Source organism: Hypanus sabinus, chromosome 7 (genome assembly GCF_030144855.1).
Source record: "Hypanus sabinus isolate sHypSab1 chromosome 7, sHypSab1.hap1, whole genome shotgun sequence".
NCBI lineage: Eukaryota > Metazoa > Chordata > Chondrichthyes > Myliobatiformes > Dasyatidae > Hypanus > Hypanus sabinus.
In genome coordinates, this window is record NC_082712.1 from 34,756,647 (window position 1) to 34,780,677 (window position 24,031).

General features: G+C 41.9%; 1 protein-coding gene across 1 annotated transcript in view; it reads right to left on the reverse strand.

The window, feature by feature from the left end:
• The window catches only part of thbs4a (thrombospondin 4a), a 156,692-nt gene that overhangs the window by 42,381 nt on the left and 90,280 nt on the right, over positions 1-24,031 (reverse strand). Inside the window, exons 9-15 of the mRNA XM_059974457.1 lie at positions 22,586-22,663; positions 21,705-21,857; positions 19,643-19,747; positions 12,209-12,316; positions 6,229-6,388; positions 2,711-2,829; positions 809-861 (exon numbers count right to left, since the gene is read on the reverse strand). Coding sequence (XP_059830440.1) covers positions 809-861; positions 2,711-2,829; positions 6,229-6,388; positions 12,209-12,316; positions 19,643-19,747; positions 21,705-21,857; positions 22,586-22,663 — 776 coding nt within the window. The remainder of the gene's footprint in view (positions 1-808; positions 862-2,710; positions 2,830-6,228; positions 6,389-12,208; positions 12,317-19,642; positions 19,748-21,704; positions 21,858-22,585; positions 22,664-24,031) is intronic.

Here is a 24,031-nt window from a genome sequence, read left to right on the forward strand (position 1 = left end):
ACGCATCAAGATCACAAATTTGGGAGTGTACTGTGCACAGTTTTCATACAGACAAGTGTCTAATATACAGATGTAGAGGAAGCATAGTGTAAAACTTACCTCAAGAACAAACAACAAAGATCGAAAAAAAAGGGTTCAAAAGCCCCAGTTCTAACAGCAGCCTAATGGAAATGTCAGATCTCAAGAGCTTCACCATCATATCAATACCCATGTCGGACTCCTTCAGTGATTTCCACATACATCCAGAATAAAGGTCAAATCAAGAGCAGTTTAGCCCTTGTGTAGGCCCCAAGTTTCCCTGGGGATTTTCCAGATAATCAGTGGAATTCCCGGGGAAGGGTGTTAGTTATCTTTTCAGTCATTAATTCCAGCAATCAGCTGCTGAAATTACAGCAGGGGATTAATAAGCACACAAACAAATTTCCATTTTCTAATAAACATTACCTGATAGTACTATTTTAGCATTTATTTTTCTTCAAATATTTGTTAATGTTTTCATAATGACATTTAGGATTAAAGTATATTTTTAATTGATAAATGTTTTTCAATTATGTTAAAATACCATGACTGCATCTTGGTTACTGTAATGAAGCAAACACTTAACTACTATATGCTAGTACAGACTATCCATTAACTCAGGACGTGGGTCACATTAAGACAAATAATTTAATGTCCTCAATTAAATAACACAAAATATGTATAATATGAAATGTTTGCCGTGTTAGCTACTAGATTATAATGTGAAAAGACAAGGCAGTACTTTTCAGTTTCATACTGAAATACCCAATCACACAACTAACAAAAGTACCTGTCTTGATTTGTGTCACATGAATCTCCAACAAGATCATTGTCAATATCAGACTGTGAACAGAAAAAACAGTGGGTGTTAGTGGAAAGGAAACAGTTCATAAAGCTCAGTACTCACAATGGGAAACAGCTGTTCCATCTTCACAGTATGATGTATACCATCCCACAGAAAATGATGCAGATTAACATTTAAGAAGCTAATTAACTGGAGCAATAAGAAAAAAGCCTTTTATTTCTACCTACTGATCGAGTCTTTTCTGGAACATGACATCAGAAGGAAATCTTTGAATAGAGTGTTATGACGAGCGTTTTTCTAAAATACAGTTTTTTTTACTCTGGGGCAAGCTAATTGTGATTTGTTGGCAATGATAGTTCCTGAGACATTAACTTTACACAAAAGGAGGCCATTTAGAAACATAGAAAACCTACAGCACAATATAGGCCCTACGGCCCACAACGCTGTGCCCGAACATGTCCCTACCTTAGAAACTACCTAGGCTTACCCATAGCCCTCTGTCTTCCTAAGCTCGGCCCAGCTATGCAGGCCCTCTTACAATTCCCATCAGAATCAGGTTTATTATCAAATCAATACACTACATAATGACATTTGTTTTTCTGTGGCAACAGTAAAAAGTAAGACGTAAAAAGTACTGTAAGTTACAAACAATAAAGAAATAAAACAACACAAAAGAGGGATAGTGATGCAGAGCTCATGGGTTCATGGACCGTTCAGAAATCTGATGGTGGAGAGGAAAAAGTTGTTCCTAAAAAGTTCCATTCCCTGTGATGTGCCCATCACTCCCCCCACTGTCCCAGGGGCTGTTAGGGAGGGAGTTCCAGGAGTGTGACCAAGTGTTGATGAAGGAACGGTAATATACAGTACTTCCAGGTCAGGGTGCTGTGTGTGGTTTGGAGGCCCATTCCATGTGAAAGCAGGTGGTGACCTGGGGATAGCAGAACACTTAATGCGCTGAGATCTATCTGACAACTGGAAAATTGCTCAGGTGTGTTGTGCTCACAAAAATCCAGCCATGCTTACAATTGCCAACTCCCAATTTGGTTTTTGCCAAGACCATCCAGGTCTGCAACTCGTCATACTTGGTCCAAATATGGAATAGTGAGATGAATTCCAGAGGTGAGATGCAGATAATAGTGATTATACTTTATATTAAGGCAGTATTTGACTACGTCTGGCACCAAAGAGCCCTGAAAGAATCCCTCTGGGCAGTGTCCTGGGCTCCTCATCCTCAGCTACCTCATCAATAATTTCTTCCAGTCAGAAGGTCAGGGGTCGTGATGCTCAATTCCTCATTAGCATGCAGGCCAACAACATTCAGGCATGGGCTGATAAGTGACAGGTAGCATTCGCTCCACAGAAATATTCGTCAATGAGTCAAATCAGTCTAACAGGAGAGACTAGTCAGCCATCTTTGACATCATTGCTGAGCGGTAACCATTGACCAGAAACTCCGCTGGCCCTGTCATATAAATACTGCGACAACAACAGGGCAGAGCTTGGCTATCCTGTGGTGAATGACTCACCCCCCCTGACACACAACAGCTTTATCACTCTTTACAAAACACAAGTCCAGAGTTTCTTAGATGAACACATCTCTGTTTGCTCAGATGAATGCAGCTCCAGCAGGTTTAACAAGACCCCAACAAAGCAGTCTGCTTTACGGGTATCCCAGCCACCAATCTAGATATACATCCCTCCAACACTGACACACAAAGGCTTCAGTCTTTACCATCTACAAAACAGCTCAACTGCTTGCCCAGGTATCTCAGCAGGACCTCCTAAACCCATGATCTCCACAGCTGAAAAATAACAAAGGCAACGGAGGCATAGTTACAAGCCCTCTTGCATCCTGCACAGGGTAATGACAACCCTACTCCATCACACCTGGTTAGGGTTGATCACATCAGGACAGCTGTCACAAGCATCTCCGACGCCATCGTTATCCTTGTCCTTCTGGTCCACATTGGGAACTCGCTGGCAATTATCCAAGAAATTTTTGATCCCTGCAGGAAGATACAGCAAACATAAATGAAACCATTTCACCGTCCTTGAAAGCAAAGAAATGTGCAGATGCTGCAGATCTGAAATAAAAGCAGAAAATGCAAGACACTACAGCACACAATACAGGCCCTTCGGCCCACAAAGCTGTGCCAAACATGTCCCTACCTTAGAACTACCTAGGTTTTACCCATAGCTCTCTAGTTTTCTAAGCTCCATCTAGCCATCCAGGAGTTTCTTAAAAGACCCTATCGTTTCTGCCCCCACCACCATCGCCGGCAGCAGCCCATTCCACACACTCACCACTCTGCATGAAAAGCTTATCCCTGACATCTCCTGTGTACCTACTTCCAAGCACCTTAAAACTATGCCCTATGTCTACTTAACAGGTTGGGAGGGCTAATTTTATTTACTACTTCAATCCTATTCTGATCCTTCTGTCAGAGGTAGCAGATAAAAAGCTTTTCATTTTGGAAGGAGAGGTAACTGGGAGTGACCTTGCTGATGTAAGATAAATGGTAAAGAAAGATCAGTGTGGAAAATTATGACAAATTAAATAACCACATGCAGCGGTGGAGGTCCAAGACCAAGTTGGTGCAGGACAAATTTAAGATGAATGTCAGGAAATTCTTCTAACAGTTGTTCACAAGGAAAGGTAAGGTGGAGTTAGTGATGGGAGGGCCATAAGGTGCAAGAGCAGAATTAGGCCATTCAGCCCATTGAGTCTGCTCCTCCATTCTATCATCACTGTTTCAGTATCCCACTCAACCCCATTCTCCCGACTTCTCCCTGTAACTTCTGGCACCTTTACTAAACAAGAACCTATCAACCTCCACTTTAAATATACCCAGTGTTTTGGCCTCCACATTGGTCTGTGGTAATGAAATCCACAGACTCACCTCCCTCTAGACTAGCTAAAGAAATTCCTCCTCATCTCTGTTCTAAGGGACGCCCTTCTAAGACCATAAGACATAGGAGCAAAATTAGCCTAATCAGCCAACAAGTCTGCTCTGTCATTCTATCCTGACTATTCTATCCTCTCTGTCCCATTCTCCTGCCTTCTCCCTGTATCCTTTGATGACTTTATTAATCAAGAACCTACCAATCTTTGCTTTAAATATGCCCATTATCTTGGCTTCCATAGCTGTCAGTGGCAATGAATTCCTCAGATCCACCAACTTCTTTCTAAATAAACTCCTTCTCTTCCCTGTTCTGAAGGGACATCTTCTTACTCTGAGACTGTGCCCTCTGGTCCTAGACTCCACACTATTGGAAGCATCCTCTCCATGTCCACTCTTCTAGGCCTTTCAATATTCAATAGGCTTCAACGAGACACATCCCCATTCTTCTAAACTCCAGTGAGTACAGGCCCTGAACCATCAAAAACTCCTTGTACGTTAACCCCTTCATGATGAACAAGCTTAAAAATACCATGAAGTGCAGCCTTCTTGCCATCTTAAAATGACTGCAAGATCCACATAAGTAATGGAGCAACTGATCAACACCTGCTTAGTACTGGAAATGGACTGTAACCTAATGTAATCTGCTTATGTTTCTGGATAACAGCAGAGCTGGAAATGGACCTCCCACTGGTTATTTAGCTCTTTGCTTCACCCCACCTTGCACATTCTGTTGAATACTAAATGCTTTGCTTGCAATTAAGCAAAAGAGAAGTCTAAATAAATTATCAGGTGGAGAGAAAGGAATGATCAGGTGATGATCTATAGTGGGAGAGTGAAATGGTCGTGGACATGAATAAGAAGGTAGGTGACACTGCATGTGTTGCTCTTGATACAGAGGTGAGAAATTCACTTTCACTGCCTTTCTGGGAACAGGAATATTTCCTTGCCATAAACCAGGCGACTGGCCTGGCCTGCCCACCCTACACCACTACCACTCCCAGCTCCAGTGTCCATACCACAGTAATGGAGGCTGTGTACTCTGGTCCTAGACTCCCCCACTATAGGAAATGTTTTCTCTACTCTATCCAGGTCTTCCAATAATTGATAGGCTTCCATGAGATCCCCCCTCATTCTTCTAAACTCCAATGAGTACTGGTGGAGGGGCTGTAGATTAGAATTTTAACTCTACTCGCCACCAGGAAAGGGACTGCATTCTTTGGACTTCTGCTGCTCACTGCAGTCCACAGTGGAAAGGTAGTCAGGAGCCTCTGCATCAGTGAGATCCAGAGTGGATTTTAACCTGGAGACACAAGGGTCTGCAGATGCTGGGATCTGGAGCACCAATCTGCTGCTGAGGCCCAGTGCATCTGTGGGAGGAAAGGAGATGTCAGTGCTTTGGGATGAAGCCCTGCATCAGGCTGAGAGGAGCGGCAATATGGCTAGTATGAAGAGGAGAAAGAGAGTGTGAGAAGCATTTCAAGGTGATTGGTGGACTGAGGAGGGGCGTAAGGTAACAGGTAGGTAGGTCATGCTAGGTAGTGAAGTAGGTGGGGGTGAAGTTGGTTCCCTTGCGAGTTCATCTTCCTGACGAGCCTATCATAAGGGACCTTATCATAAACCTTACTAAGTTCTCTGTAGCCAATGTCTACCAACTTGCCCTCATCTACCCTTTTGGTCACCTCTTCAAAAATATCAGTCAAATTCATGAGATAATGATTTCCCATGTACAAAGCCAGGCTGACTGTCCCTAATCATTCCTTAACTTCCCAAATACAGATAGATCCTGTCCTTCAGAATACCCTCAAGTAACTTTCCCACTACTGATGTTAGGCTTAAAGGCTTGCAGTTCCTTGGCTTTGCATTTGAGTTCATCTTAGATCAAGGCACAACACTAGCCACACACCAGTCTTCCAGTATCCATAGGGTTTCAGAGAATGTTTCCCCAGGAAAACACTAGATTCTGCTGCAATGTTCTTCCTGATGAAAAACATAACTTCCCCTCCTCTCCTCACTTCTTATAGTCTGTAGCATCTGTACCCTGGAACATTGAGCTGCTAGTCCTGCCCATCCCTCAATCATGTTTCTGTAATAACAGAAACATCACAATTGCATGTGTCTATCCACGTTCGGAACTCAGTTGCCTTTCCTGCCGGACTTCTTGCATTAAAATAAATGCAATTTAGGCTATTCAGCTTTCTTCAATTCCTGCCTGTCTTGTCTCCTAAATTTCTATATTGTTCTCAACTTTCTCATTTGGTATGTTGAATAATTGATCTGTATTGGTGCAAACTGATTTCCTTGACTATATTTGTGTTGACTGAACATATGGGCAATAATATTTTCATTAGTGGTCTAACACTAACCCTCACACTATAAGACCTCATACACCAAGATGTGCTTGGTAGGAGATCAAGTTGCATCATCAGGATCTACAACAGGCAAGCACGAGGACAATTATCATTGCCGTGATATGTTAAATGCTTCAATGAAATAAATACTAACCATCTCCATCCATGTCATCATCACAGGCATCACCTTTCCCATCGTTATCTGTGTCTCTTTGATCATTGTTAATTGATAATCGACAGTTGTCACAAGCATCACCATAGTTATCTTCATCAATATTCAGCTGATTAATGTTTCGGACCAGCACACAATTATCCTGAAGAGAAAATGTAACTTCATTGTAAGTGTTAAGACATAGAAAGATTAGGGCTCACTTGTCCTCTGTCAGTGACAAGACTACAGCAACTAAGGAGCAGCAACATAATGCACCAATCCATCATTGCTTGGACAGAGTTGTTGGCCCAAGCTTCATCTAAACCAGTACCACTATGAGGTTAGCTGAACTGCTTTGGATTATGCATTATACTCCAGGCAGAATGAGCTGGCGGCATCTTTTCCCTTTTACACGTAGAATTGGCTATTGGTTCGCTGGGTGCTCATCTGCCCTTTGATGGGTCCTAGTCACAGAGTCAGATTGTGCAGCAGGGAAATTGGCTATCAGGACCTTGCTGACCTATTTACCCATCTATACTATTCTGCATTAAGTCCATATGCTTCTAATTCTTATCGATTTAAGTGTCTGTCTGAATGGCTCTATGTATATCTGATTCCACCATCTCTTTTAGTAGCGTTCCATTCTCTTTGTAGTAATCTTTCCCCTCAAATCCTTTTTTAAAAATTGTCCTCTCACCTTAACCCTGTGCCTTTTTGATTTTGATACCCTGGCCCATGGGAGAAAGATAAAGTTCAGACTCTCTACCCTACTTTATGATTTCATACACATCTATTGGATCACCAATTAGCCTCCTTCACTCAAGAGGAAACAAACCAGGCTTGCCCAGTCGCTCCACATAACTGAAGTCCCCCAATCTAGACAACTCATCCTGGTGAATCTCCTTTGCTCTGTCTCACATTCTATCTATGGTGTTGTATGCAGAATTGCACACAATACTACAAGTGTATTTTATAAAGTGGCAACATAACTTCACAACTTCCATATTTTTTAATATAAGCCTACCACACGGTAGGCTTATTCAGAAAGTCAGAAGGCATGGGATCCAGGGTAGTTTGGCCAGCTGGATTCAGAATTGGCTTGCCTGCAGAAGGAAGAGGGTCATGGTGGAGGGAGTACATTCAGATTGGAGGGTTGTGACTAGTGGTGTCCCACAAGGATCTGTTCTGAGACCTCTACTTTTTGTGATTTTTATTAACGACGTGGATGTCGGGGTAGAAGGGTGGGCTGGCAAGTTTGCAGATGATGCAAAAGTTGGTTGTGTTGTGGATAGTGTAGAGGATTGTCGAAGATTGTAGAGAGACACTGATAGGATGCAGAAGTGGGCTGAGAAGTGGCAGATGGAGTTCAACCCAGAGAAGTGTGAGGTGGTACACTTTGGAAGGACAAACTCCAAGGCAGAGTATAAAGTAAATGGCAGGATACTTGGTAATGTGGAGGAGCAGAGGGATCGGGTACATGTCCACTGATCCCTGAAAGCTGCCTCAAGGTAGATAGGGTAGTTAAGAAAGCTTATGAAGTATTAGCTTTCATAAATCGAGGGATAGAGATTAAGAGTTGCGAGGTAATGATGCAGCTCTATAAAACTCTGGTTAGGCCACACTTGGAGTACTGTGTCCAGTTCTGGTCGCCTCAGTATAGGAAGGATGTGGAAGCATTGGAAAGGGTACAGAGGAGATTTACCAGGTTGCTGCCTGGTTTAGAGAGTATGGATTATGATCAGAGATTAAGGGAGCTAGGGCTTTACTCTTTGGAGAGAAGGAGGATGAGAGGAGACATGATAGAGGTGTACAAGATATTGAGAGGAATAGATTGAGTGGATAGCCAGCGCCTCCTCCCCAGGGCACCACTGCTCAGTACAAGAGGACATGGCTTTAAGGTAAGGGGAGGGAAGTTCAAGGGGGATATTAGAGGAAGGTTTTTTACTCAGAGAGTGGTTGGTGTGTGGAATGCACTACCTGAGTCAGTGGTGGAGGCAGATACACTAGTGAAATTTAGGAGACTACTAGACAGGTATATGGAGGATTTAAGGTGGGGGTGGGTTATATGGGAGGCAGGGTTTAAGGGTCAGCATGACATTGTGGGCCAAAGGGCCTGTACTGTGCTGTATTGTTCTATGTTCGATATACAACTCTTCTACATTCCATGCTCTGACAAGCACATCATGTTCTTTCTTCACCCCTCCTACTTCTGCTGCCAATTTTGGGAAGATATGGATTTGAACAGAGGTCCCCATGTCCATCAACGTTCCTAGGATCCTATCATTTACTGTATACACACCATCTTTCTGCACTCATTGCTCTTCCTGGCAGGTATCATCTTCCTTCTGTATTTACGGTATGCCTACCTTCCTAACATAATTGCGATGACATTTTGCACCTCCCACGTTAATAGCTTGGTTGAGTGTCCACATATCCTCCTCACCTGGGCTAGGACAGCTGTAGCATTCATATGGTTACTGACAATGGGAACGGCTGTACTTGCTAATGTATTACTGGGCAACAGAGCAAGAGATGCTTGACAAGGTAGGACCATTCATCTTAACTTTTCAAATATCCCACTGCTGCATTTAGATTATTTCCTTTAATTTTTCATCTCACAATATTTTAAAATGCTCTCATAAACAAAGGTGACCAGGTAACTGGGTAATCTAAATGGCCTGGAAAATTTAGGCCTCTTCTCATTGCACTACAGCACAATGAGAAGAGGTCCAACGAGGTACTTCCTTTCCACAGGTTGACCATAGCTTGTTATCTAACAAGTTTTATTTAGTGCAAGTGGTGGGGTGAAATCAATTGGTGGTTCAGATTAGAGCTGGGAGTTGCTATCAGAGTCACTGCATAACATCTGTAGACAACAGCCTAGTTCAGCTGTAACTCTTCTTCCTCTTCAGGTCACAATTGCCCCAGCGATGACCCCAGTGCCCGAGCTGAACTTCACTCCTGTTAAATCGAATGCTTCGGAGGAAGAGTTTATAACATCTCTCCTGCTGAACCTCTGACTCTTTTGCTTCTATACTTCACACGGTGCAGTTCAACAAATGAAATATTCTACAGTTTAAAGGGTAAAATAAGGAGCTATACAGTACGTATTGCATTTACAGACATCTGGCCTATGTACAGCCCTCAGATCAGTGAGTGTCTGGGAAACGGACAGGGTGGGTTTAATGGCTGCTGCAGGGCTGCAGGCATTTTCTGTCAAGTGGGAAATTGGTTGGTGGCAATATCTACAATCTTCAGCTAAATACACTGGTTTGCCTACATGTTGCCCTTGGTTGGCCCATGTTTCTATTTAAGTATATTGCTGCACAGCTGCATTTCTGACTTGTGAACTGTTCAGGATATGAACGGGGTATTGCAACCAGAGGGTGTCGAGGTTTAAAGTAGCAAAGACCAGGCTGTAAGGACTCCCAATTCTTTTCTTTCCCCTCCTCTAAAACGCTTCCAAAATCTTTTTCTTTTGGCGGAGTTTTTGGTCTCCAGCCCCAATATTTCAAAAGATCCTTTGTGAAACACCCTGGGATGTTCTACTGTGTGAAATTTGAATGCACGTTGCTGTTATTATTGACTGGGATGGGTTTGAATAATTGACTCCTTTCTTTATGTAAACCACCCGCAGGGAGCAGAGAAATGCCACTCCTCAGGCTGCATATCAGTGAATGAGCTGCACGGAGCCAGGCAATAAGCAACATGTAAAGACTGTGAGCCTGTTGATGCATAATTGATGAACCCTCTCAAATTGTTAAAGGGAAGAAACTCTGACAAACAAAAACATCAATTATTGAGGTAATGGACTGACTAATGTAAAAGAATAGGAGTAAGCTACTGATGACACTTTGTAATGGTCCCATTTTAACAGATAGTATTGACTGTACAGTCAGGGTGCCACTGAAACAGATTTCTTCAAGTTCAGCCCCAGGTCATGTGTCTGATCTAAGCCCTCTCACACACAAACATCTGGGCAGTTTTCCGGCTGCCGTGGACCAAGTTAACTGGCTCTTTATGAGGGTTAGTCATTAGACAGGCCAGTATCCACAAACCTAGGGTTTACAAAGCTGCTTCCAGGTTTCCCAGCTGGTGGCTGAGACAGTCATGACCCAAGGCTGAACCTGACTGAATTTGTTCCAGTCACTGTCATTGCATGCTGTGAATGCTCAGCTGATTCATTCTGCTCATACAGTGCTGGTGTCGGCAGCCCAAAATTCAAACAACACAGAGAAGATGAGCCCAGCCCCTGGGCACGAAGATGCACATATTCCGTGCTCCAAAATTCTGTAATTCCTACTTTCTACTAGCAAATGGTGTTGATTTTTCGCCCACTTTTACGTAGATTCTTAAAGTTTGTTCAAAGGATTCTTACAAGCACAGCCCTAAAAAAATTCTGACAGCATGATGCATCACACTTGCTAAAAATGTTAAAGGAAATCTTATTACTGCATCAAAAATGGGTAGCAAAGAAAGCATTTGTCTGTAACACTCAGGTAAACGATTGCAAACTATAATCCAGGTCAGAGCGTTTTACAACAGAAAATTAGGTAATTACATGGATCCTGAGATCAATGCAGTCAACTTTATTTTCTGCATATTTGTTCACCAGGCCTTCATCATCACCCTGAAAAAGCTGGAGGATTCTTACATAACCACAATGTAGGAGTCTCTCCATCTGGTACAGTGTGTCTCAAGATGCCAGCTCATTACAACTTCAAGGCAACTAAAGTCTTGTTTGTGACATTAATATCCCAAGATCCCCTGCTGATTAATCTACACGTATTGTGCCCAGCCAGCTACTTACATCCAAGTGAAATAAGACAAAAATCGGACTAAGTATCTGCTCATGGCAAGAAGGAATAATGACAGTCATTCCTATAGCTTTTGGCAGAGGTAAGTGTCCACTGGTGTGACACAGCCACGGGAGGGAAGCAAAGTGAATGGGCACCTAGCCAAAGAGGTGAGCATTAAAGGAGTAACTAAAAATCAGTCAAAGAGATGGATTTTAAAGTCAATACTGTACTAATAGTGGAGAGAGATATTATCCGTTTAGAAAATAAATTCCAAAGTTAAAGGTACTAATTGGGTGTTGGAAGGAACAGGGAACTTCAGGAAACTGTTAGAGTCTTTGTAGCACCAGAAAACATTTCAAACACTTGGAGGAGCAAGGCTTTGAGGAAAGTTATAGAGAAGATAATTTTTGAACTGAATAGTTAGGGAACCATGAAGCTTAACAAATGGAATTAACTAAGAAGATGCATCTGAATTCGGATAGCAGTGTTTTGGATGATTTGAACTTGGGAGAGGGTGAAGTGCAAGCTCGGTGATGGCTGAAATAGTCACTGGCGCTTCCTGAGGAAAATAGGAAAACATTTTCATCCGGGGAGTGGTTGGAATTTGGAACACACTGCTTGAGGGGTTGGTGAGGCTGCTACATTAACAAAGATAAAACCAACATTGATATTGGGAGAAATGGATAATTTATTTGCTGTACTGTTACTTTTCTGCTAGTTAGAAAGAAGGGACATTTTTGTATATCATAAACACAAGAGATTCTTCAGATGCTGGAAATCTTGGGCAACATAGAAAAAATGCTGGGGGAAATCAGCAAGTCAGGCAACATAACAGCAAATCGTAAACACAAGGGGTATTGCAGATGCTGGAAATCTTGTCTATTACAAATTCTGACTTTTTTCTTCCCTCCATAATGTTGCCTAACTTGCTGAGTTTCTCTGGTGTTCAGTGTGTGTGGCTCACATTTTTGTACGTATGTAGTGCTTTGAAGATGGAAGTTGAAATGAGCAGATATTTTCACCTATCACACTTAGGCCCATGTTTAGTGGGCAATGGGACAAGGAGGTGAAGCCTATTTTTCTCATTAACTCTATTGTTGCCGTACTGTTTTTAATAAAACTCTTGAGCTACAGACCTCAATCAGCTTCTTCAAGCGTGACATGTTATGTTTTCAAACACATACCTGCACATTAAAAATGCCATCTCCATCCGCATCATCATCACAAGCATCACCTGCTCCATCGCCATCAGCATCTTCTTGCCCAGAATTAGGAACAAAGATGCAGTTATCCTGAGGTGAAGAAAGGATCAGGAAAAAAACACATTTTATTAAAATCTCTACCTTTAAGTTTTTGGGAATGTTTGACCTCTGAATGGAGAAAGGAACACAGACCATTCACTATTAAAAAGTTTCCAGTTTGGAGTTCGGTCTTTTTCATTCCATTCCTACTACCTCATCATCCATATATATTGCAATTTACAAACTTGTTTTCAGGTGGATGCTTGATTAAAAACATCTGGAGGGGTTTATGTCAAATATTGCATAAATCAAAGAGCTGGAAGGGATAGGCAATAAAAATCGTGCAAAATGTTAATTTTAAGGTATTCCCATCGATTTTCAGAACCTAAGCACTTTTGGCTGTTGGACTTGGATACCAGCCAGAAGAACTTACAGTTCCAGCATGTAGTCTTTAGTAATGTTTAAATGTTTGTACCTATTTCCCAGACTACAGCTTGTGCCTGCCGGGATAAGTTAGTTCCAAACAAACACATGTGTTCAACGCAGGCCAGACAGAGTACAAGTAGATGAGCTTAGACTAACATGCAGTGAGAGGGAAGTTGACCATCCTTTGCTAAATCTGAATGTTGTACTTCTCTTGAAGTTATGAGAGAAGTCTTTGATTGTGCCAACTTCCACTTTGGTTTCCAAAAAAAGAAAACACACTTGCGTGCCATCTGCTAGATCTGCAGCAGCTAAACGAGTGAAAAATAACTGGAAGGGAAGCTTGTGATACCATGCTCTATTTTTATTGCAAATATGTCATCTCATTCCGAGGGAAAGGGGCCCTGTGAACAGAAGGTTCACGTACTCTTTCTTCCTCCAAGTTGCCACCTTGCATAGTATCGAAAGAGATAATACTGGGTGTTATCTGTTTAACAACTCAACCAGCATTGTGGATAGAGACACAGAGTTAATATTTGAGATCAGATTAATAGTTTATAAGCAATACAGGAAAGTAATTGAGATGCAGTTGGGGATGGAAATGGTGGCATAATGGTGCAAAGTGTAAGGGGGCAAGTAAGGGAAGAGATTGCTAGTCAAGTGAAAATATGATTGGCAGCATTACCAGCAATCACTATCCAAAAACTGGGGGAGTCTTTAATGATCTAAAGTTGTTCATCTCAAAGATGAGCATCAAATACTTCTTCTTCTTTGAGTTTATACTTTCCTTCAGCGTGCCATAGTTCCACATTCATAAAACTAAATAAATGTTACATTGAACTACATACACATGAGATTCTGCAGATGCTGGAAACCTTGAACAACATAGACAGAATGCTGGAGGAACTCAAAGTCTTAAGACATGAGACATAGGAGCAGAATTAGGCCATTTGGCCCATTGAGTTTTGCTCTGTCATTCTATCATGGCTGATTTATAATGCCTCTCAACCCCATTCTGCCTTCTCCCCATGGCCTTTGACTCCTTACTAATCAAGGAGCTATCAACCTTCACTTTAAGAAATTCCTCCTCACCTCTGTTATAAGTGGACATCACTCTATTCTGAGGCTGTGCCCTCTGGTCCTAGACTCTCCCTCTAATGGAAACATCCAATCTCTCTAGGCCTTTCTCTATTTTCTGAGGAGACTGAGGTCCTTTAACATCTGCCGGACGATGCTGAGGATGTTCTACAAGGCTGAGGTGACCAGTGCTATCATGTTTGCTGTTGTGTGCTGGGGCAGCAGGCTGAGGGTAGCAGACACCAACAGAATCAACAAACTCATTCGTAAGGCCAGTGATGTTGTGGGGGTGGAACTGGACTCTCTGATGGTGGTGGCTGAAAAGAGGATGCTGTCCAAGTTGCATGGCATCTTGGACAATGACTCCCATCCACTCCATAACGTACTGGTTAGGCACAGGAGTACATTCAGCCAGAGATCCATTCCACCGAGATGCAACACTGAGCATCATAGGAAGTCATTCCTGCCTGTGGCCATCAAACTTTACAACTCCTCCTTCGGAGTGTCAGACACCCTGAGCCAATAGGCTGGTCCTGGACTTATTTCCACTTGGAAGATTAACTTATTATTTAATTATTTATGGTTTTATATTGCTATATTTCTTCACTATTCTTGGTTGGTGTGGCTGTAACGAAACCCAATTTCCCTCGGGATCAATAAAGTATGTCTGTCTGTCTGTCCTTTCAATATTCAATAGCTTTCAATGAGATCATATAACCATATAACCATATAACAATCACAGCACAGAAACAGGCCATCTTGGCCCTCCTAGTCCATGCTGAACCCTTAATCTCACCTAGTCCCACCTACCCGCACTCAGCCCATAACCCTCCACTCCTTTCCTGTCCATATACCTATCCAATTTTACCTTAAATGACACAACTGAACTGGCCTCTACTACTTCTACAGGAAGCTCATTCCACACAGCTATCACTCTTTGAGTAAAGAAATACCCCCTCGTGTTTCCCTTAAACTTCTGCCCCCTAACTCTCAAATCATGTCCTCTAGTTTGAATCTCCCCTACTCTCAATGGAAACAGCCTGTTCACGTCAACTCTATCTGTCCCTCTCAAAATTTTAAATACCTCGATCAAATCCCCCCTCAACCTTCTATGCTCCAATGAATAGAGACCTAACTTATTCAACCTTTCTCTGTAACTTAATTGCTGAAACCCAGGTAACATCCTAGTAAATCGTCTCTGCACTCTCTTTAATTTATTGATATCTTTCCTATAATTCGGTGACCAGAACTGCACACAATATTCCAAATTTGGCCTTACCAATGCCTTGTACAACTTTAGCATTACATCCCAACTTCTGTACTCAATGCTTTGATTTATAAAGGCCAGCGTTCCAAAAGCCCTCTTCACCACTCTATCTACATGAGACTCCACTTTCAGGGAACTATGCACAGTTATTCCTAGATCTCTCTGTTCCTCTGCATTCCTCAATGCCCTACCATTTACTCTGTATGTTCTATTTGGATTATTCCTGCCAAAATGTAGAACCTCACACTTCTCAGCATTAAACTCCATCTGCCAACGTTCAGCCCATTCTTCTAAACGGCATAAATCTCCCTGCAAGCTTTGAAAATCCACCTCATTATCCACAACACCTCCTACCTTAGTATCATCGGCATACTTACTAATCCAATTTACCACCCCATCATCCAGATCATTTATGTATATTACAAACAACATTGGGCCCAAAACAGATCCCTGAGGCACCCCGCTAGTCACCGGCCTCCATCCCGATAAACAATTATCCACCACTACTCTCTGGCATCTCCCATCTAGCCACTGTTGAATCCATTTTATTACTCCAGCATTAATACCTAACGACTGAACCTTCTTAACTAACTTTCCATGTGGAACTTTGTCAAAGGCTTTGCTGAAGTCCATATAGACTACATCTACTGCCTTACCCTTGTCAACATTCCTCGTAACTTCTTCAAAAAATTCAATAAGGTTTGTCAAACATGACCTTCCACGCACAAATCCATGCTGGCTACTTCTAATCAGATCCTGTCTATCCAGATAATTATAAATACTATCTCTAAGAATACTTTCCATTAATTTACCCACCACTGATGTCAAACTGACAGGTCTATAATTGCTAGGCTTCCTTCTAGAACCCTTTTTAAACAATGGAACCACATGAGCAATATGCCAATCCTCCGGCACAATCCCCGTTTCTAATGACATATTAAAGATCTCCGTCAGAGCTCCTGCTACTTCTACACAAACTTCCCTCAAGGTCCTGGGGAATATCCTGTCAGGACCCGGAGATTTATCCACTTTTAAATTTCTTAAAAGCGCCAGTACCTCCACCTCTTTAATTGTCATAGGTTCCATTACTTGTTTCCCACACCTTAGACAATTCAATATCCTTCTCCTTAGTGAATACTGAAGAGAAGAAATCATTCAAAATCTCTCCCATCTCCTTCGGTTCCACACATAGCTGACCACTCTGATTCTCTAAGGGGCCAATTTTATCCCTCACTATCCTCTTGCTTTTAATATAACTGTAGAAACCTTTCGGATTTACTTTCACCTTATTTGCCAAACCAACCTCGTATCTTCTTTTAGCTTTTCTAATCTCTTTCTTAAGATTCCTTTTACATTCTTTATATTCCTCGAGCAATTCCTTTACTCCATGCTGCCTATATCTATTGTAGACATCCCTCTTTTTCTGAACCAAATTTCTAATATCACTTGAAAACCATGGTGCTCTCAAACCTTTAACCTTTCCTTTCACCCTAACAGGAACATAAAGATTCTGTACCCTCATAATTTCACCCTTAAATGACCTCCATTTCTCTATTACATCCTTCCCATAAAACAGCTTGACCCAATCCACTCTCTCTAAATCCCTTCGCATCCCCTCAAAGTTAGCCTTTCTCCAATCAAAAATCTCAACTCTAGGTCCAGTCCTGTCCTTCTCCATAATTATATTGAAGCTAATGCTATTGTGATCACTGGACCCAAAGTGCTCCCCAACACATACATCTGTCAGCTGACCTATCACATTCCCTAACAGGGGATCCAACACTGCCCCATCTCTAGTCGGTACTTCTATGTATTGTTGCAAAAAACTATCCTGCACACATTTCACAAACTCTAAACCATCCAGCACTTTTACAGAATGAGCTTCCCAGTCTACGTGTGGAAAATTAAAATCTCCCACAATCACCACCTTGTGTTTACTACAAATATCTGCTATCTCCTTACACATTTGCTCTTCCAACTCACGCGCCCCATTAGGTGGCCTATAATACACTCCTATCAGTGTTACTGCACCTTTCCCATTCTTCATTCCCTGACATTCTTCTAAACTCCAGTGAGTATAAAGCCAAACTCATCAAACATTTCCCATACGTTAACCCTTTCACTTTGGGGATAATTCTTGTGAATGTCCTCTGGGCCCTCTTGAATGCTAACATGTCCTTTTTTAAGGAGCCCAAAACAGCTTACAATAATCCAAGCGGGATCTGAGCAAAGCCTTATAAAGCCTCTATGCTTTTATATTCTAGTCCACTGGGAATGAATCCTAATATTGCATCTGCCTTCCTTACTAATGACTCAACCTATAAGTCAACCTGCACAAGGACTTTCAATTCCCTTTCCCTTTTGAATTTTCTCTGTTTAGAAATTCTTCGATTCCTTCTACCAAAGTACATGAGCATAAACTTCCTTATTTTATATTCCATCTGCCACTTTTTTGCCCATTTTCTTAATTTGTGCAAATCCTTCTGCAGATTCCCCGCTTTCTCAATACTACCTACATCTTCAGCTGAAAACTTCACCACAAAACCAATTTTGTCATCCAAATCATTAGCAAGAAGTGGTCCCAACACTGACCCCTGTGGAACACCACTAGTCACCTGCAGCCAACCAGAAAAAGCCCCCTTTATTCCCACTCTTTGCCTCCTGCCAGTCAGGCAATCTTCTATCCATGCTAGTATCTTCCCTGCAATACTATGAGCAGCCTGTTTAACAACCTCACGTGGGGCATCCTGTCAAAGGCCTTCTGAAAATCCAAGAAAACAACATACACCGACTCTCCTTTGTCTATCTTGCCTGTTATTTTCTCAAAGAATTCCCATAGACTTGTGAGGAAAGATTTATCCTTAAGAAAACCATACTGATTTTAACCTATTTCATTGTGTGCCTCCAAGTATCCTGAAATCTTATCCTTAATAAAGGTCTCCATTATCTTTCCAACCACTGAAGTCAGACTAACTGGCTTATGGCTTCTCAACTTTTGCCTCCCTCTCTTCTTAAAGAGTGGAGTGACCTTTGCAATTTCCTGTCCTCCAGATCCATTTCAGAATCCAGTGATTCTTGAAAGATCATTACTAACGCTTCCACAATCTCTTCAGCCACCTCTCTCAGAATCCTGGGGTGTAGTCCATCTGATGCATCTGCCATCAGATCTTTCAGTTTCTCAAACACCTTCTCCCTAGTAATAGAAACTACACTCACCTCTGCCCTTTGACACTCTTGAATTCCTGGCAGACTGCTGGTGAGAAATGAAATGGCAGACAAACTCAATAAATATTTTGTGTTTATCTTCACTGTGCAAGACACTAGCAGAGTGCCAGAACTTCGAGAATGGGGTTGAGAGGAATGATAAATCATCCATGATGGAAATGCAGAACAGACTCAATGGGCTGAATGGCCTACTTCTGCTCCTATGTTTTATGGTTTTACAATACAATCGATATTTCAGGCTGAACCCTGTTATGTTTCGTATCTTCAAAACATTAAGCTAACTAAAAGGAAAAGATGGAGAGTCTGAAATGCAAGTAGTTGTAGCTTGTTCTTTAAGCGAGGCATGCACATATCGTTTAGTATCATGATGACCTGCGCCATTCACATATTTTTGTATAGAACCCATAATGAATTATATAAACAATGAAGTGTGCTTAATCAAACAATATATTTACTAGATTACTTAAATATTACTGAAATATTAAATGCACAACAAAACCCTTCATCTGATCCTGATAAAGTGTCTCGGAGCGAAACATCAACTGTTTATTCCCCTCCGTAGCTTCTTCCTGACTTGCAGAGTTCCTCCAGAATTTTGTGTGTTTTACCCATTCTGGTTACTTTGTGCAGAACAAGTTTTCATAAAGTTGCTAGTCTGTTCTTCGTGATCAAAAGTTGAACCCAAACCTCAAGATCTCCTGGGACTGAGGAAATTTCTTTGAGAACATGAGAAATTTGAAATTCCTGCCTTTCAGAGCTGACTAACCTCTAGGTCTTTTACCTTAGCCAAAGTGTTGGGTAATCGAGCATATACTGGGATTGAGCACCTTCTTAGATTGGGTGAGGTCCAGTGGAAATGGAAGGCAGTAGTAATTTCCCCTCAGCCTATTTGGGCCCACCTTGGATTCAGCTCCACTTTAGGACCAATGCAACCATGACAATGAGCTAAGCTTGGAATTTGCTTGTGGCCAGCTATTCCCATCAGCAGTGTCAGGCACTTGAACTTCTAATTCTGTCTCACGAACAACTCATTTCCTGCAAATTTATTTTGATTCACACGTATTTTAAATGGAAATTGCCTTGCAGCTTACTTGCCTTCATATTTGATATCCGGACACATGTACAACAGGGGAAAAATATTGGAAAGCTACCAAATAAATGAGGAGAGGCTGTAAGGTGAAACAGGAAACATCTCATGATAATTTGATGCTAAATATTCATTAGAAACTTCATCAAAGTCTTTTCAGTTCTGAGTCAGCTTCACACTGACTGGTTTTGCAGAATTCCATATGCTCCACAACCGGGCAGAGTGCACACTCAGTGCATCTTTGTTCTCGTGAGTGAATCCCATCCACACTGGAACAGAACATGAGGAGTTTGCTAACCTCTCTGCAGCTCTTATCAGGGCATCTGAGCTCCTGGTCAGGATATCCATCGATGTCAGTATCTTTGCCACAGATGTAGCCGTTTCCAGCCCAACCAATTCCACACTACAGAGAGACACAAAGGAACAATATGCAGTCTGTTACACACATGGCCAAAGACTAGATAACCAGATAAGCCAAACATACAGAATCATGAATAAGGTACTGTATCAGGACTATAAGTGAAGTTACTGTACTGTTCAGGACCAGAGGGCATAGCCTCAGAATAGAAGGATGTCCCTTTAAAACGGAGATGAGAAGCAGTTTCTTTAACCAAAGGGTGGTAAGTCTGTGGAAATCGTTGTTGCAGACATCTGTGGAGGTTAAATTATTGGGTATTTATATTTAAAGCAGAGGTTGATAGGTTCTTGACTCGTGAGGGTGTCAAAGGTCACAGGGAGAAGGCAAGGGAATGTGCTTGAGAGGGATACAAAATCAGTCATGATGGAATGGTGGAGATTTGAAGGACCAAATGACCCAATTCTGCACCGATGTCCTTTGGCTTTATGGTGTTAAGAGTGGATAGGATAAAGAATGACTGGCAGAGGGAAATATGAAGATTCAATTGTGGCCTTTTAATGATAATTGGAAATATGTAGGAAAGAAACTAATTGCAGAAATTTGGGGAAAGAAATGGGAGTCAGCTGGAAATGGAGTCATTCTTGTGGGAGAAAGTTGACATTGATTGGTCTTCCAAAGAGCTAGCACAGACATGATGGGCTGACAGACCTCCCTCTGTACTTTACTATTCAATAATTCTATGCATTGAAATCCAGTGGTGCCATGAATTAAGGCAGTGTCTTGGTGAACCATAAGCAATAGTATATGATTTCTTAGGCCCAAAGCCAAGACCTGTAGATGGGCCAAAGGGCCTGTTCCTATGTTGTACTTCTCTATGACTCTGTGGTGCAAAAATCACCCAGAGACCCCATTCCTGACACGTATTGACAGAGGTCCACATTGTAAACATTGGATGAGAGGGCAGTTAGTTGAATTGAGATGCTTCCTCCAGTATGATAGCATAGAACTTCTAACAGACCTGGAGAAAATGGCAAGGGACAATCAATTCACATTAAGCAATAATCCAATGGGATGTTAATGTTTCAGGACGATGGAGAGAAATGGAGAAGAGAAGTAAAATATCTGGACAGAAAGATGCAATCTTGCTACTAATGAAATAAGTTAGTGTCTTTCTCGTTTCATATTATATGCTCAGAACAAATATTGCTAATTTGTAATTTATATATTGAATATGGTGGATGTAAGTTTGTGTGTAGCATGCCTTAAGAAGCCAGAATAAAATGTACTTTAAGCATCTAAGAAACCAGATCAATCTTGTTGTAAACACAAGAGCTTCTGCAGGTGCTGGAAATCCAGACTAACACACAGAGTGCAAAATGCAGGAGGTGCTCAGCAGCTCAGGCAGCATCTGTGGAAAGGAATAAAGAGTTGTCGTTTGGGTCAAGACCCTTCATCAGGGTCTCTGCCTGAAACGTCAATTCTTCATTCCTTTCCAAAAAGAAAATACTGCTGAGTTCCTCTAGCATTTTCTGTGTCGCTCTGGTTGTGCAGAGTTTACTTTGAAGGTGCATCATTCAGTCCCTAATACGGAATGTGTGACTGAACATTTGTTGTACAGTTGTCACAGAAAACTCTGGGAATAAATTGGCTGATAATTTTCTTCAGTCCCAAAGTGTTGCCTGCAATAACATTGTATTGTTTGATCGTTCTGTGGTACTGAATTAATTAAAATCAATGGATTAGTCTCCGATGCAGCATGTGTCTTCCACACAACAGCAAGCATCTTTTTTGTGGACTCCATCCAAGGTATTTAATTTCCCAAGTCTTTGAAACATCCTCCGATTTCCCTGAATTCACAGAGGACAAAGCATCCAATTACAATTAAAAAGGAACCGGATGGTTTAGTCATGATAAAGTCATGGGGTGCTTTTTGTCCCTGTTCTTACTTATTCTGCCGGCTCATGGCACACAACAGCATATGACGTCTGCTTTGTAAACTCACAATACAAGAAATGATTCCATCTCTTTCCAGAAAGCACTGTGCGTTAGCGTGGCAGGGGTTCAGCAGTTTGTTGTTACAGCTCTTCTGAGGTCTGCAGCCTCTCACTTGGTCGCCTACGTACCCGCTCTGACAGTCTCCACATCGGTACGATCCCTAGAGCAATCGGCAGAGATATTAGAAAGGTAGCTGGCAAGCTGACTGGAGTAAGCCAACACCAAAAGCAAAATACTGGGGGTGGTAAAAATCCTAAAACAACGTGTGCCGGAAATAGTTGGGGGCCACATTGGAGAGAAGGAGTTAGTATATCAGCAATATGATAGGACCGGAAAAATATTAGAAGTAAAACATCATGGTGAGGAATACAAGAAAGAGTTCAGAGGAGATTTATGAAGATGTTGCCAGGGCTTGAGGGATTGAGTAATGGAGAGAGGTTGATCAGGAGAGTAGGAGAATGAGGGGTGATCTTATAGGGGTGTATAGAATCATGAAAGGCGTAGATAGGGTTAATGTGCACAGCTATCCCAACGCGCCCCCCCCCCCCCCCCCCACCACCACCACACTCAAGGTTGGGAAATTAAGAATTAGAGGGCGTAGGTTTAAGGTGAGAGGGAGGAGATTTATTAAGAACAAGAGCAATTTTTTTCACTCTGCAGGTAAATAGTGTATGGAATGAGAGGAAGTGGCAAAGGCTGATTTATTGTTCACTGCCCATTGCATTGGCAAGATCTATTCTGGTCAGTCGGAGAAAGAGAGAGTTACAACACAGTAGGAAGTGACAAAAAGGGACAGAAAGGCAAATGGCACAGGATGTACAACACAAGCAAGATTACAAAAGAACACGAAATGGATGGAAGACAGGTCGTAATGGACAGAGACGTTACCATGGTGTTGATACACTGGGAATTGGGTGCACAGCCTCCATTCCTTCCATCACTACATTCGTCTATATCAACGCAGACCTGTTCAAGGACATTTCAGTTTGGTTAGTTATACAGCTAATGAAATTTATATCCCAGACCTTCTGACCTGCTTTAATGTGCTCAATGAGATTTTTGCCATTTAAACTGTGAGTGAACAAAGGAGCAAGACCCTTAGAGGTCTGTGATGAGCCTGTTTTTATTTTATTTAGAGATACAGTGTGAAACCCTTTCCAGCCTAATGAGCTGCTTCACCCAGCAACCCACCTATTTAACGTTAGCCTAATCACAGGACAATTTACAGTGACTAATTAACTAATTTGGACTGTGGGAGGAAACTGAAGCAAAGCCATGCTCTCACATGAAGGGCATACAGACTCCATTACAGATGGCATTGGAACTGAACTCCGAATGCCCTGAGCTGCAGTAGCATTACACTATGGTTATTTGGTTCGCTACTCTGAGTCTTTTTGTTGCTATTGATATGAGCAACTTTTAAAATATTTTTGCATGAAGCGATAATGTTCTTCCATGCTATTTACAGTGTCTTGAGTGTAATCGGAAACAAGAAGATTGAACTGAGGAAAGAAACAAATGGGAAAAGTACATAATCTCTCCCGGGGCACCGGCCACGTCTCCAAGGAAACAACAGGATGAGCCAATAGCAAATGTAGTGCTTTTGAGATCAGTGATAGAAATTTAAAAAAAGGAAGAGCCTGTTGAATTCTGATAAGCAGCCAAATAATTCACTAGTATCTCCCGGAGATGTTGTGTTCTACCTGCATAAACTACATTATTTGAATGTGTTCTACATGGTTGACTTTTATGGCCCATTAATGTAAGCTGGCCGCTCAGCTGTCAAAAAACAAAGGTGCCAAGTGCTGCCAATGTGGCTTTCTTCACAGCATAACTACATATAAATAAACAAAGCCCGCTGCAATTAATAGTTTGAGGCTGATACAAAATAAACTATAGGGTTAGAGTATCTGAATTTGAAGACATAGCAGTTTAAATAATTTCAATTTTACTCTCTCTTTACCTTAACCTCCCTCCTTCTTAATACGCCTTTCCAAATCTTGTCACCTGTGCTCTTTGATCATCCAAGTGGCATTGTGTTGGTGCTGACTGTATATACTTTATAATAAATTTACTTCGAACGTCCGTTCTTCCATTATCTGATTCCTCGTATCATCTACTAACCTCTGTTTCTCCCCTTCCCCTCCTCTCTCCCAGCTGCCTATTATTTTCTCCTGCTTCTGTTCCGGCCTATCACTGACCAACGTCTCTCTCGGCCCTCCCTGTATGGTGGCCAGGTCTCAGATCCTGAGGGTCCATCCCTAGGTTGTCCTGACGACTTATCCTGTCACCATTTCAGCTGTTTCTAAATGCCCTTGATAATCAGGAACATAA